The sequence below is a fragment of the Lepidochelys kempii genome, chromosome 23, assembly GCF_965140265.1.
Source record: "Lepidochelys kempii isolate rLepKem1 chromosome 23, rLepKem1.hap2, whole genome shotgun sequence".
Taxonomy (NCBI): Eukaryota; Metazoa; Chordata; order Testudines; family Cheloniidae; genus Lepidochelys; species Lepidochelys kempii.
The window spans coordinates 15,121,603-15,136,139 of record NC_133278.1 but is presented as its reverse complement, the minus strand read 5'-3'; the positions used below and the strand labels follow the sequence as shown (position 1 = coordinate 15,136,139).

Genomic DNA, 14,537 nt, shown 5'->3' with positions numbered 1-14,537 from the left:
GAGGGGAGCGGGGTCTAGTGATTAGAGGGGGGGGGGGGGGCTGGGAGCCCGGACTCCTGGGTTCTCTCCCCGGCGCTGGGAGGGGAGCGGGGTCTAGTGATTAGAGCAGGGGGGGCTGGGAGCCCGGACTCCTGGGTTCTCTCCCCGGCGCTGGGAGGGGAGCGGGGTCTAGTGATTAGAGCAGGGGGGGCTGGGAGCCCGGACTCCTGGGTTCTCTCCCCGGCGCTGGGAGGGGAGCGGGGTCTAGTGATTAGAGCAGGGGGGGCTGGGAGCCCGGACTCCTGGGTTCTCTCCCCGGCGCTGGGAGGGGAGCGGGGTCTAGTGATTAGAGCCGGGGGGGCTGGGAGCCCGGACTCCTGGGTTCTCTCCCCAGTGCTGGGAGGGGAGCGGGGTCTAGTGGTTAGAGTGGGGCGGGGGGTTGGGGGCCCGGACTCCTGGGTTCTCTCCCCGGCTCCTGGTACGGGATCCCAACCCCCCCTCGGCCCAGTTCTCACCTAATTGTTCTGCAGCCAGCTACCGCTGCCCCCACCCCAGCCCCAGCAGTGGTCGCATCTGTTGCTGCTGCGCTGCCCCATACGTATGTGGGTCCCTGCTGCCCCCTGGGGGTGGGGAGCCCTGATCTGTCTGTGGGGGTGTTGACTAAGAGGCGGTCGAGTGGGGTTGCGGGGGGGGTCGGTTGTGGGTGTGGGGGCAGGGCAAAGGGGTGCTGTAGGGTGGGGGTTGGTGGGTGTGGGGGGCAGGTCACAGGGGTGCTGTAGGGTGGGGGTTGGTGGGTGTGGGGGGCAGGGCACAGGGGTGCTGTAGCGGGGGTTGGTGGGTGTGGGGGGCAGGGCACAGGGGTGCTGTAGCGGGGGTTGGTGGGTGTGGGAGGCAGGTCGCAGGGGTGCTGTAGGGTGGGGGTTGGTGGGTGTGGGGGGCAGGGCACAGGGGTGCTGTAGCGGGGGTTGGTGGGTGTGGGGGCAGGTCGCAGGGGTGCTGTAGGGTGGGGGTTGGTGGGTGTGGGGGCAGGGCACAGGGGTGCTGTAGGGTGGGGGTTGGTGGGTGTGGGGGCAGGGCGCAGGGGTGCTGTAGCGGGGGTTGGTGGGTGTGGGGGCAGGGCGCAGGGGTGCTGTAGGGTGGGGGTTGGTGGGTGTGGGGGCAGGGCACGGGGTGCTGTAGGGTGGGGGTTGGTGGGTGTGGGGGCAGGGCACGGGGTGCTGTAGGGTGGGGGTTGGTGGGTGTGGGGGGCAGGGCACAGGGGTGCTGTAGGGTGGGGGTTGGTGGGTGTGGGGGGCAGGGCATAGGGGTGCTGTAGGGTGGGGGTTGGTGGGTGTGGGGGCAGGGCACAGGGGTGCTGTAGCGGGGGTTGGTGGGTGTGGGAGGCAGGTCGCAGGGGTGCTGTAGCGGGGGTTGGTGGGTGTGGGGGCAGGGCGCAGGGGTGCTGTAGCGGGGGTTGGTGGGTGTGGGGGGCAGGGCATAGGGGTGCTGTAGGGTGGGGGTTGGTGGGTGTGGGGGCAGGGCACGGGGTGCTGTAGGGTGGGGGTTGGTGGGTGTGGGGGCAGGGCACAGGGGTGCTGTAGCGGGGGTTGGTGGGTGTGGGAGGCAGGTCGCAGGGGTGCTGTAGCGGGGGTTGGTGGGTGTGGGGGCAGGGCATAGGGGTGCTGTAGGGTGGGGGTTGGTGGGTGTGGGGGCAGGGCGCAGGGGTGCTGTAGCGGGGGTTGGTGGGTGTGGGGGCAGGGCATAGGGGTGCTGTAGGGTGGGGGTTGGTGGGTGTGAGGGGCAGGGCACAGGGGTGCTGTAGGGCGGGGATTGGGGGGCAGTGCCGGGCATGGGGGAGGTCTTGCAGGGGATGTTGTGAACTGTTGAGGGGCCGTGGCCAGGAGCAAGGGAGAGAAACGGGCCGTGGAGAGGAGGACGGGAGCCTGGTTCGCTGCCCCCCACCACCACCTACCCCAAGCGATAGAAGGACACAGGTCACTGAGCGGACGAGTGCGGCAGAGTCCAGGAGCGAAGGAACGAGGCAGCCTCAGAGAGAACGAGACAGCCCTAGCAGAGGAGTACAGGAGTGAATCACCCCAGCAGAGCACAGGAGCGAGGGAACAGGACAGGCCCAGCGGAGGAGGAGTGTGGGAGCGAAGGAACAAGACAGGCCCGGCGGAGGAGGAGAACTGGAATGAGAGAATGATTCAGGCCCTGTGGAGGAGTCTGGGAGTGAGGGAATGAGATGGGCCCGGCAGAGGAGGAGAGTGGGAGCGAGGGAAGAAGATGGGCCCGGCAGAGGAGGAGAACCGGAATGAGAGAACAATTCAGGCCCTGTGGAGGAGTGTGGGAAGTGAGGGAATGAGACGGGCCTGGCAGAGAAGGAGTGTGGGAGCGAGGGAAGAAGATGGGCCCAGCGGTGGAGGAGTGTGGGAGTGAGGGAACGAGGCAGGCCCGGTGGAGGAGGAGTACCGGAATGAGAGAACGATTCAGACCCTGTGGAGGAGTGTGGGAGCGAGTGAACAAGACGGGCCTGGCAGAGGAGGAGTGCGGAAGTGAGGGAACAAGACGGGCCTGGCAGAGGAGGAGTGTGGAAGTGAGGGAATGAGACAGGCCCGGCAGAGGAGGAGTGTGGGAGTAAGGGAACGAGGCGGGCCCGGTGGAGGAGAAGTACCGGAATGAGAGAACGATTCAGGCCCTGTGGAGGAGTGCGGAAGCGAGGGAACGAGACGGGCCCAGCGGAGGAGTACGGGAGGGAGGGAGCGGGAATGAGGCCACACAGATCCACGGGCCTGGTGCTCTCACCCGGCTCTGGCACTGCCCCTGTTGAGGGTGGGGGTCTTCAGTGCACCAGCCCCCCCTTCGGCTCACACTCTCCCTGGGGGGAGTCCCTTGCCCTCTCTGCCCCCTGGGACCAACCCTCAGTGCCCCCGAGCGGTGAGGGGTTCCCCCCGGGAGGGAGACACCCACCCAAAGGGAGCCTCCCCCCCCAGCTGCCTGAATCTGGAGTGACTCTTGGCCTGTGTGAACGCAGGACGGTTTAATTTGGTGTCTGGAACACAGCATAGACCGGAAAGTTACCCCCCCTCGGCCCCTTTGTCCTTCAGCTGGCTGCCTGCCGAGGTGGGGGGCATCCCTGGTCGTTTATTGCTAGGTGGGAAGTTTGGGGGACAGTGGGGGGTTAGGGCCCCCCACTGGGCCCCTGAACCCCCTCACTGCCCCCAAACCTCCCACTGTGCCTGACAGAGCCCCCCAAACCCTCCAGGGCTCCCCACAGGGCCCCAAATTCCCCACAGCCCCTCTCTGTGTCCCCCCACCCAGCATCAGGGCTCTGGAGCAGCAGGGAGGTGGTCTCCTAGCAACAGCCAATGGGAGGAGAGGATGCAGCTGGATGCGGGGGGCAGAGTGGGGAAGGCGGCTGCTGGGCCCTCACTGAGCCACAATTGGTGAAGGCGGTTTCCCTTCCCCCCACAGCCCTGACCCTCCCCGGCTCAGAAGGGGGGGCTGGCTGAACAGAGGGGACCCCAATGCCTGACTCCCCCTTTCACTCACACACTCCTCCCTCCGTCTCTCAGGCTCACCCCTTCCTGGGCCCTCTTCGGGGCTGATGGCAGACGGATCCGACCCCCCCTCCCCAGGGGCTCCCCCTGAGATGTCCCTTTGCCATCCAGCCGCGGCCACCAGGGACCCTCTGGCTTCGGCCTCTGGTCTTCCTCGGGCAGGCCCCGAACCTGGGAATAAAATGTTTGGGGTTCTGTCCTAAGTCTCCCGCCTCCGGGGCTCTGTCCAGAGCGGAGATCCCCCCACTAAGCCCCCCGACCCCGACCCACAGCACGGCGCCCCCCCCCCCAGCATCCGGCCCCGATTGCCAGGGAGAGCGCCCCCTGCCCAGCCCCCCACCCTGCTCTCTGCCCCATGGTGCCCCCCTAGCACCCAGCCCTGACTGCCAGGGGAGAGAGCCCCCTGCCCAGCCCCCCAACCTGCTCCCCACAGCACAGTGCCCCCTAGCCGGGGGGCAGGGGCACACACAAGGAGACCACCACTTGGGCTTTACATCAAAATACCTGACGAGCCTTTATTTCATTAGTTAATTAATCAACACCAGACGGACAGACAAGGGCTGTTACTGAATGGACTGCTAGAAGCTGGGGGAACCAAGGGAGTGGGGGGGGGGCAGAGCTAGGGCAGGGGGTGAATGGGGAGGTTCAGAGCTGGGGGGGCAGAGCCCTGGGGACACTAGGGGGCTCAGAGCTGGGATATTGGGGGGCAAAGCCGGGGGGGAATAGGGGTCTCGAAGCGTGTCGGGGGCGAGCCGTGACCCCAATGGGGGGGGCAGTTGGCTTGTGTGGGAAAGACGTGGGGCCCAGAGATAAGCTGGCCTGTGGAGGGAGGGGTCATTGGGGGGGCAGAGATTGGGGGGCTAGGAGCAAGGCAGCCCCTCCCCCGCACCCACAGGCTGGCTACATTCAGAGACGGGCGGGGGGGGAACATAAGCCCCCCCCCGCCGCATTAGCGCTCACTGGGCCCTGGGAGAGGGTCCCCATTACTCAGGCAGATACCGCAGCAGAGGTTCCCCCCCATACACCCCTCTCCGCCCCCCACCAGCCTCCTCCTCCTCCTCCGTCCTCTTGGCCCGCTGCAGCTGGGGTGCCCCCGCCTCAGGCCCCTCCCCATCATCCCCGAGCCGCTTCACACGCAGCAGGGTGGGGGGTTCTTCCTCCAGCCCCCGGCGCAGGCGTCTGGGGTGGCGGGGGGGTCTCGTCTCGCCGCCCCCCGCGAGGATCCGGCCCACCAGGTACCTGCGAGCCAGAGGAAAAACGGGGCTAGAACCCAGGCGTCTGGGATCCCAGCCCCCACCCCCCCCCTCTGATCCACTAGACCCTGCTCCCCTCCCAGAGACAGGGAGAGAACCCAGGAGTCCTGACTCCCAGCCTCCCCTGCTCTAACCACTAGACCCCACGCCCCTCGTAGAGCCAGGGATAGAACCCAGGAGTCCTGAATCCCGGACCCTGGCTGAGGCCCATCGCCTTTTCCTTCTAGGGGGCGCTGGCTCCCATCTGGCCCCGGGACTGGCCGGCTCAGGGGGGCAGGGCATGGGGCCCGGGGCCCAGCCCTTCTCCAGGCACCTCAGCATCTCCGCATCCATCTCCCCAGGCTCCTCATCCCCCGGCTCATCCTGGTGGCTCTCGTAGGCCCCGTCCGTCCGGTAGCGGCTCAGCTGGGGTGGGGCCGGGGGCCGGGTCCTGGGCGGGGCTCCCGCCCCGGTCTCATCGTAATCGGGGTACGGGGCCCCCCTGGCCTGGTCCCACAGCTGCAGGAGGGAGGCCAGGGGGACCGATTCCTGGAGGAGGCGCTGGAGAGCCAGGGCGGCCTGGGCCCCGTCCTGCCTCCAGCGGCCACCGGCGGGCACCTCCTGGAGCCACGGGGTGCCCCCCGGCTCATCCTCCCGCCACCGGCCCGCAGGGGGTGCCCCCAGCCTCTCCAACGCCTGGGCCAGCAGCTCGTCCTGGGCCAGCGGCCCCAGCCGGGGGTAGTAGATCTCGTTGGCCAGCCCCATCTCCCCCTCATAGGGAGCCCCCCGCAGGTCCCGTCGGAAACGTCGGGGGCCCCCGGCCGAGTCGTGGGGCAGTGCCCCCCTGGGGCCGGCAGGAAGAGCCTGTGGGGAAAACACAGAGAGAAAGAGGCGGAGAGGTGAATGGACGGTACCCAAGATTCCCAGCGAACCCAGGAGTCCTGGATCCCCCTCCCCCGGCCCGCTCTAACCACCAGACCCCAATGCCCTCCCGGAGCTGGGAGTCCTGCTCTTTTCAGCACAGGACAGCTCCCCACTTTTTCCAGCTAATGGGGGGGGTTCAGCAAATGGGGGGGCAGGTCTGGGAGATGGTGGGGGAGGGGCATCTCTGTAGTGATCCCCCCGCCCTTGTGTCTGTGGCAGCCGGGATCCGCAGGCTGAGTCACCAGGAGTGCTGGGGGGGCGGGGAGGGAGGGTTGGCAGCTGGCTCTGGGGGAGATGAGGAGGGGTTGTGGGGGGCGCTGCCAGCCCCGGCCCCCAGGCATCACAGACTGTGCGTTGTCTGTGGCCAGCAGGGCCCCTTCTCGTTCTTTCTCTCTCCCCCCCACTTCCTCCCCCCTCCCGGTGCACAGCTCAAATGCGGCTGCTTCTGGGGCGGAGTGCGACAGTGACACAGAACCCCCCATCCCTCTCCATCCTCCAGACCCCCCCTCCTCAAACACCCCGTCCCCCTAGACCCCCAAACACCCCCCATCCTCCAGACCCCCCATCCCCTCAAACACTCCATCCCCCTAGACGCCCCAAACACCCCCCATCCCCCAGACTTCCCATCCCCCCAAACACCCCATCCTCCTAGACCCCCAAACACCCCCCAACCTCCAGACCCCCCATCCCCTCAAACACCCCATCCCCCTAGACCCCCCAAACACCCCCCATCCCCCAGACTTCCCATTCCCCCAAACACCCCATCCCCCTAGACCCCCAAACACGCCCATCCCCCAGACTTCACATCTCCCCAAACAGTCCATCCCCCTAGACCACACCCCCAAACACCCCACATCCTCCAAGACCCCCACACCCCAAACACCCCCATCCCCCTAGACGCCCCCCCTGCAAACACTCCCCATCCCCCTCAAACACCTCCATCTTCCAGACCCCCATCCCCCTCAAGCACCCCATCCCCATAGACCTTCACCCCCTCTAACACCCTCTTAAACCCCCAACCACCCTCAACTCCCCATCCTCCAGACCCCCATCCTCCTCAAACACCCCATCCTCCTAGACCGCCACCCTCCCAAACACCACCCACCCCCTGAGACCCCCACGCCCCAAACACCCCCCATCCAGCGACACCGCCCACCCCCAAACACTGCCCACTCCGTTTATACACCCCACCCCCAACTCGATCCCCCCATCACCCCCCTCGATCCGCCCCAACGCTACCGTCTCCACTGAGGGGGGAACTCACAGCCCCCCCTCCGATCTCGTGCGCTGTGGGGGGGGGGCGCGGTCTGGGCTTCAGAGCCCCGGAGATGGGACCATCAGCCCCCCCGACTCCCCTGGCTCCGGGTACATCCCCGACCCCGGGAGACCATAATAAGGAGTGGGGGGGGAAGGGGACGAGGGGTTCGCGGAGGGGGATAAAAGGAGAGAAGACGAGGGGTGCAGGGAGGGGAAGGAGAAGAGAGGGCGCAGGGGGAAGATGGGGAGAGACGGGGCGCAGGGGGGGAGAAGGGTGAGCATGGGGCTATGGCGAGAGATGGGGCGCCGGGGGAGGCGATGGAGAAGATGGGGGCGCCGGGGGAGGCGATGGAAAAGATGGGGGTGCCGGGAGTGCGATGGGGAGAGATGGGGGCGCAGGGGGCTATGGGGAGACATGGAGAGGCGGAGGCGACGGAGAAGATGGGGGTGCCGGGGGTCCCATGGGGAGAGATGGGGGTGCTGGGGGGCGATGGGGAACAGGGGGGCGATGGGGAGAGATGGGGCGCAGGACTCGGGGGGCCCAGGTCCCCTCCCTACCTTCCCGGCGGCGGGGCCCACCGCGCAGAGCAGGGTCGCCAGCATCAGGCTCGTAGCCATCGCGCAGGGACCGGACGGGACCGAACCGCCGGGAGCCGGAGACACCGACCGGCGCAGGGAGCTGCCGCTGCAGCGAAACCTGCCCCGCCCCAAGCCCCGCCCTCCCCGGATCCTCCCCCCTGCATCCAGCCCCCCACCAGCATCCCTCGGGATCCTCCCCCCTGCATCCAGCCCCCCCCAGCCCCCCAGCATCCCTCGGGATCCTCCCCCCTACATCCAGTCCCCCCCCCAGCCCCCCAGCATCCCTCGGGATCCTCCCCCCTGCATCCAGCCCCCCCCCCAGCCCCCCAGCATCCCTCGGGATCCTCCCCCCTGCATCCAGTCCCCCCCCAGCCCCCCAGCATCCCTCGGGATCCTCCCCTCTGCAGGAGCTGCGGGTCGGCAGTGCGGGGCACCTGCAGGGCTGGGGGGGCATCTTGGTGCCTCCCTGCTAATTAATTTCTGCTTCCCGCAGCATCCATTGCCATGGAGACACAATTACTCATTTATGGGGGGGGGGGGGGAGAAAGTACATGATGGGAAAGACCCAAGGTGGCCTGGAACTCACTCACCCCCCCAGCCCTGCCTGTGCCCCTCACTCCCGACCCACAGCCCCTGCCCCCCATAGCCCTGCCCTGCCCCCCCCCCCGCAGCCCTGCCCCTCACTCCCGAGCTGCAGCCGCCTGCCAGCCCAGCCCTGGGCTCCCCCCAGCCCTGCCGGTGCCCGACTCTGGACCGTAGCCCCTGCCCCCCACAGCCCTGCCCCCCTGCTCTGCCGGTGCCCCTCACTCCTGATCTGCAGCCCCCTGCCAGCCCTGCCCTGGGCCCCCACGCAGCCCTGCCGGTGCCCCTCACTCCAGACCCATAGCCCCTGCCCCCCACAGCCCTGGGCTCCCCCCAGGTCTGCCGGTGCCCCTCACTCCCGACCCACAGCCCCTGCCCCCCACAGCCCTGCCCTGCCCCCCCCGCAGCCCTGCCCCTCACTCCCGAGCTGCAGCCGCCTGCCAGCCCAGCCCTGGGCTCCCCCCAGCCCTGCCGGTGCCCGACTCTGGACCGTAGCCCCTGCCCCCCACAGCCCTGCCCCCCTGCTCTGCCGGTGCCCCTCACTCCTGATCTGCAGCCCGCTGCCAGCCCTGCCCTGGGCCCCCACGCAGCCCTGCCGGTGCCCCTCACTCCAGACCCATAGCCCCTGCCCCCCACAGCCCTGGGCTCCCCCCAGGTCTGCCGGTGCCCCTCACTCCCGATCCGCAGCCTCTGCCCCCCGCAGTCCTGCCCCCTGCTCTGCTGGTATCCCTCACTCCCGAGCTGCAGCCCCCTGCCAGCCCTGCCCTGGCCCCCCCGCAGCCCTGCCGGTGCCCCTCACTCCCGACCTGCAGACCCCTGTTGCATTTGGCAAGCCTCCAACCCGACCCCCCCACCCCCACCATCACTGGCGGGCATTTTGAGAGCTGTAAATACAGGGAGCTGCCGCGCCAGTAGCCGGGCGATGAGCCCTGCGGGAGGCTGCATCTCACTGTCTGCTCATGGGGATGAATTAGTTATGGCAGGATCCATTAGCGCTCATTTCTTCTCTGATGCCTTTCCTGGTTCCCGGCCCAGCCCCCACCGATCAGTGGGCCCAGCTGCCGAGCTGAGAGAGTCCAGGGCAGCGCTGAGATGCGGCCACCTCTGGGGCGGGGCAGCTGGGGAACAGCCGCACATAACACCACACGAGGATAGCTTGCCCAGCACTGAGATGCGGCCACCTCTGGGGTGGAGCAGCTGAGAACCAAAACTGGGGAATGGTGGGGAAGTAGGAAAAGGGTTGGATTGTCACCCCCTGTCCACGGTCTCTCTCAGCTATTGTGCTGGGATGGGAGAGATTTGAATTTCAGTGTCACACCCAAGCGGGACAGAGCAAGTGTGTGAGATGGATGGATAGATGTGGTGTCTGGGGAGGGATGGATGGATGGATGGATGGATGGATGGGGTGTGTCGGGATGAATGGAAGGATGGATGGATGGAAGAATGGATAGATGGGGTGTTGGGATGGATGGGGTGTCGGGAAGAATGGAAGGATGGATGGGGGATGGGGATGGATGGATGGATGCATGGATGGGGTGTCAGGATGGATGGATGGATGGGGTGTGTCGGGACGAATGGAAGGATGGATGGAAGGATGGATGGATGGATGGGTGTGGGGATGGATGAATGGAGTGTCGGGATGGAATGGATGTGGTGTTGGGATGGATGGAAGGATGGACGGATGGGGTGTGGGGATGGATGGATGGATGGATGGATGGATGGACGGGTGTGGGGATGGATGGATGGATGGAAGGATGGATGGATGGACGGGTGTGGGGATGGATGAATGGGGTGTCGGGATGGATGGATGGGGTGTCGGGATGGATGGGGTGTCTGGGGATGGATGCATGGAAGGAAGGAGTGTTGGGTTGGATGGATGGATGGATGGATGGATGGGGTGTTGGGATGGAAAGATGGATGGGGTTTGGAGATGGATGGGATGGTTGGATTGGATGTCTGGATGGATGCATGGAAGGATCGATGGATGGGGTGTCAGGATAGATGAATGGAAAGATGGATGTCTGGGGATGGATGGGTGGGGTGTTGGGATGAATGGATTGATCGATGGCGTGTTGGGATGGGTGCATGGAAGGATGGATGGATGGGTGTCTGGGGATGGATGGAAGGATGGATGTGATGTTTGGATTGGGTGTCTGGATGGATGGATGCATGGAAGGATCGATGGATGGGGTGTCGGGATGGAAGGATGGATGTCTGGGGATGGATGGATAGATGGATGGGTGGGGTGTTGGGATGAATGGATGGATGGGGTGTTGGGATGGGTGGACGGAAGGATGGATGGATGGGGTGTCGGGATAGATGGATGGAAGGATGGATGTCTGGGGATGGATGGATGGATGGGTGGGGTGTTGGGATGGATGGATGGATGGGTGTCTGGGGATGGATGGATGGATGGGTGGGGTATTGGGATGGATCGATGGGGTGTTGGGATGGAAGGATGGATGGATGGGTGTCTGGGGATGGATGGATGGGGTATTGGGATGGATCGATGGGGTGTTGGGATGGGTGGATGGAAGGATGGGTGTCTGGGGATGGATGGATGGATGGTTGCGGTGTCGGGATGGATAGGGTGCATGGGGATCAAAGGGGTGTCTGGGGATGCTGCGAGGGCGATAGAAGGGGGTAGATGAGATAAGAGGAGGCCGATGTGGCTGTTTCTGACCCATACCGGAGACAGGGACTGTAACGGTGCTGCAGAGCGGTGAAAAGCAGCCCCCAGCTCCCCCACCTGCGCTGAGGTAAGGTGTGGACCCAGGGGCGGGGCAGGTTGTGTGACCTGGGGGGGGGGGGCCTGAGGCTGTCTGTGTGTATCGCAGTGTGGGTTTTGTCCATGCTGTTGCATGTACGTAGGACATCTGTGTCTATGTGTATCTTTTTTGCTGGGTGCGGATTTGTGGGTGCGCATCTCATTTGTGAGAAACGAATGGGACACGGGGTCTTTCCCCACAAAGCCAGGGATAAAAACCCAGGCATCCTGCCTTCCCCTCCTCCGCCCACCCCTGTTGTTTATCTTCCCGTCCCTGAGAGCTGATTATGTTCCCCCGAGCGTTGCAGATTTATGGGACTGTTATTTCCACCTCTGCTGCCCTCTGCTTTGAACCCAGGCGTCCGGGCGGAGAAATCAGGAAGCCAAGGCCCAGTGGCTGCCTCACCTCTGATGCCCCCACTTTCATCTCCTGCCAGCCTCAGTACCTGCTGCGCTGGGACCTCCCCCTCCCCCCAGCCACACAGAGCAGGACTCCTGGGTTCTTTCCCAAGCTCTAGGAGGGGAGTGGGGTTTGGTGGTTAGCACAGGAGGGGGCTGAGAGCCAGGACTCCTGGGTTCTCTCCCTGCTTCTGGGAGGGGAGTGGGGTTTGGTGGTTAGCACAGGAGGGGGCTGAGAGCCAGGACTCCTGGGTTCTCTCCCTGCTTCTGGGAGGGGGAGTGGGGACTGGTGGTTAGAGCAGGGGGGGCTGAGAGCCAGGACTCCTGGGTTCTCTCCCTGCTTCTGGGAGGGGAGTGGGGTCTGGTGGTTAGAGCGGGGGGGGGGGCTGGGAGTCAGGACTCCTGGGTTCTCTCCCTGGCTCTGGGAGGAGGGTGGCATCTAGCGAAGTGGAAAAGTGCCTTGAAGAAGGGACTAAGGTAATTCAGTGTCAAAGAGCCTGAAATGAAGCCCAGGAGTCTGGGCTCCCAGCAACAGCCCCCCCCAGTCTAACAACTAGCTCCCCCTCCCCACTTGTCTGCAGGGAGGGGTCACTCTGATGCGTCCGGTCATTCGCTGGCTCCCTTCTCACTTTCCACTCACCCAGCCAGAAGCCAAAGCCCAGAAAGTCCCAAGGCTGGGCGAGCAGGGGGCGCGGGTCGGGATTGAGGGGCACTGGCAGAACTGTGGTGGGGGGACAGGGCTGGGGGCGCAGAGGGCTGCGGGTCAGGGTTGAAAGGCACCAGCAGAGTTGTGTGGGGTGAGTTCTCTAACCATTACACCTGCTGTTCCTACCCTCGGGGCCCTGATGTCTGGCTGCAGCCCAATCCCCCCTGACGGTTGTGGGGCGGAAGCACGAGCGAAGGGAGTCTCCGGAGACCCACGCAGATTCTCCAGGTCTGAGAGTAAGTGCCCTGCCTCATTGCAGCTCCTGAACTCCTAATGAGAATTCATCTGGCGCGTAGATGCAGCCACCTCTGGGGCGGGGAAGCTGGGGAACATATAACACTGCACAGGGATGGCTCGTGCGGCGTGGAGATGCAGCCACCTCTGGGGCAGGGCAGCTGGGGAAGAGTCGCACAGCGGATGGGGTCGCTGCTGACAGTATCTGGTTGCTCCCAGGGGATGTGGATTGTCCCAGCCGGAGATCTCTGCCTGGGGAAGAGGTTCATCCCAGCAAGGAGACATCGCTAATTCTCCCGCCCCTGACCACTGAGAAAGCAGGGAGAGGTATGAGGGAAGGGGGGTCTAGTGGTTAGAGTAGGGGGGCTGGGAGCCAGGACTCCTGGGTTCTCTCTCCAGCTCTGGGAGGAGGTGGGATAGATCGGGGGGGGGGTCTTGGGAGCCAGGACTCCTGGTTTCTCTCCCCAGCTCTGGGAAGGGTGGGGGTCTGGTGGGGCAGATTGGGGGGGCGGGGCTGGGAGCCAGGACTCCTGGGTTCTCTCCCCAGCTCTGGGAATTGTGAGGGTCTGGTGGGGCAGATCAGGGGGGGGCGGCGCTGAGAGCCAGGACTCCTGGGTTCTCTCCCCAGCCCTGGGAGGGGAGGCAATGTGGTGGGGTAAAGCGGGGGGGGGGGGGCTGGGAGCCAGGACTCCTGGGTTCCATCTCCGCTGTCCCCTCTGCTTTCAGACTCCACACCCCAGCCCTCGGGGGGCCCTGCGGTCACCCGCTGCCCCGAGCGCTGGAGGGACAAGGCTCCGCTCCCCGCGCACCCGCAGCCTCCGGTGGCTCCGGCCCAGCTGGGGAAGCAGCGTCTGGGCTCCACCGCATCTGTCTGCAGCCGCCAGAGCTGTAAATCCACCGCCTCGCACATCCAGGAGGTGGCTGGGGATGGTGAGTGAGGGGCTGGGCTGGTGGGGGTGAGGGGCACCGGCAGAGCTGGGGGGAGCCCTGGGCTGGGGTGGCAGGAGCTGTGGGGTGGGAGTGAGGGGCACTGGCAGAGCTGGGGGGGGAGGGGAACCCAGGGTTGGGTTCTGGTTGCCAGTTTCACCCAGAGTTGGGCATCGATTCAGCATCCGCCCGGGGTACCCCTGGGAACTTGTTAACTCAATAATTATTATGGCCATCTCCGCCCAGATAGAAAAGCAAACAGCCCCAGCAAGGGGGCTGGGCTGGGAGCCAGGACTCCTGGGTTCTCTCCCTGACTCTGGGAGGGGAGTTGGTTCTGGTGGCTAGAGCGGGGGGACTGGGAGCCAGGACTCCTGGGTTCTCTCCCCGGCTCTGGGAGGGGAATTGGTTCTGGTGGCTAGAGCGGGGGGACTGGGAGCCAGGACTCCTGGGTTCTCTCCCCGACTCTGGGAGGGGAATTGGTTCTGGTGGCTAGAGCAGGGGGACTGGGAGCCAGGATTCCTGGGTTCTCTCCCCGGCTCTGGGAGGGGAGTGGGGTGTTGCGGTGGCCTGGGATCCCAGACTCTTGGGTTCTCTCATCAGCTTAGCTAACCCTCTGCTCCCTCTTTCTCTCCCCCAGACCGCTGCGCTCACTGTGCCCTGGCCTGTCTGTTCTGCGAGTTCCTGGCGCTGTGCTCCCTGGTGCTGGACGGCCTGGACTGCGGGGCGCTGTGCCTGGCGGGGGGGTGCTGTGCTGGGGGGGGACCCCCCGGGGCAGGGCTGCGGGGGAGGTGGCTGCCCCTGCGGAGGGGGGTGCGGGCTCCTCCAGGACTGCTGCGACCCTGCCGACTGCCTGGAAATCTGTCTGGAGTGCTGCTCCATCTGCTTCCCCGTCTGACCCAGGGGCAGGGGCTGAGCCCCCCCCTACTCGGTAAGGGCCCCCAGCTCCTCACGATCCCACCCCGTTCCTGTCTGGTCTGAATCCTGGCTCTCTATGGGGTGATGTCATCGGATGGGCCGAGCCACGCCCCCATGGAGGGTGATGTCACCCAGTGGCCCAAGCCACACTTCCACTTATGTCATTCAATGGGACAAAGCCTATTGGCTGCTCACCTGGGAGGTCCTCCCAATGCAACAAGCCCCACCCAACTCACTGGGGCCTCACCAGAGGTGGTACGCCACGCCCCCATTGGTGGTGATGTCACCGAGTGGAATAAGCCACACCCTATCTACTGTGATGTCATCAAAGGGTCTGCCCAGGTGTCGGGGCAGAGGGACAGCATCAAATAGCCCGGCAGGGCCTGCAGCAAGCCAGGCCTCATTCCCTGTGGCATCAGGTGCACCAAGCCACGCCTCGAGGCGGTGATGTCACTGAATGCGTGGGTGTGGCTGCCAGAGCTCCTCCTCCCCTGCTG

The 14,537-nt window shown here is 65.6% G+C and overlaps 2 protein-coding genes across 2 annotated transcripts; one reads left to right on the top strand and one right to left on the bottom strand.

Annotated features, from left to right (window-relative positions):
- Positions 1-4,007: 4,007 nt before the first annotated feature.
- PCSK1N (proprotein convertase subtilisin/kexin type 1 inhibitor) lies at positions 4,008-7,641 on the bottom strand. Its single transcript, XM_073321865.1, has 3 exons — positions 7,490-7,641; positions 5,085-5,614; positions 4,008-4,757 (listed from the first exon to the last, which is right to left on the bottom strand). Exons 1-3 carry the CDS (start codon positions 7,547-7,549, stop codon positions 4,502-4,504), a joined length of 846 nt encoding a protein of 281 aa, XP_073177966.1. The 5' UTR covers positions 7,550-7,641; the 3' UTR covers positions 4,008-4,501.
- A 4,385-nt stretch (positions 7,642-12,026) lies between these two features.
- LOC140901890 (uncharacterized) lies at positions 12,027-14,412 on the top strand. Its single transcript, XM_073321317.1, has 5 exons — positions 12,027-12,200; positions 12,418-12,525; positions 12,925-13,128; positions 13,763-14,053; positions 14,291-14,412. Exons 1-5 carry the CDS (start codon positions 12,104-12,106, stop codon positions 14,410-14,412), a joined length of 822 nt encoding a protein of 273 aa, XP_073177418.1. The 5' UTR covers positions 12,027-12,103.
- Positions 14,413-14,537: the final 125 nt, after the last annotated feature.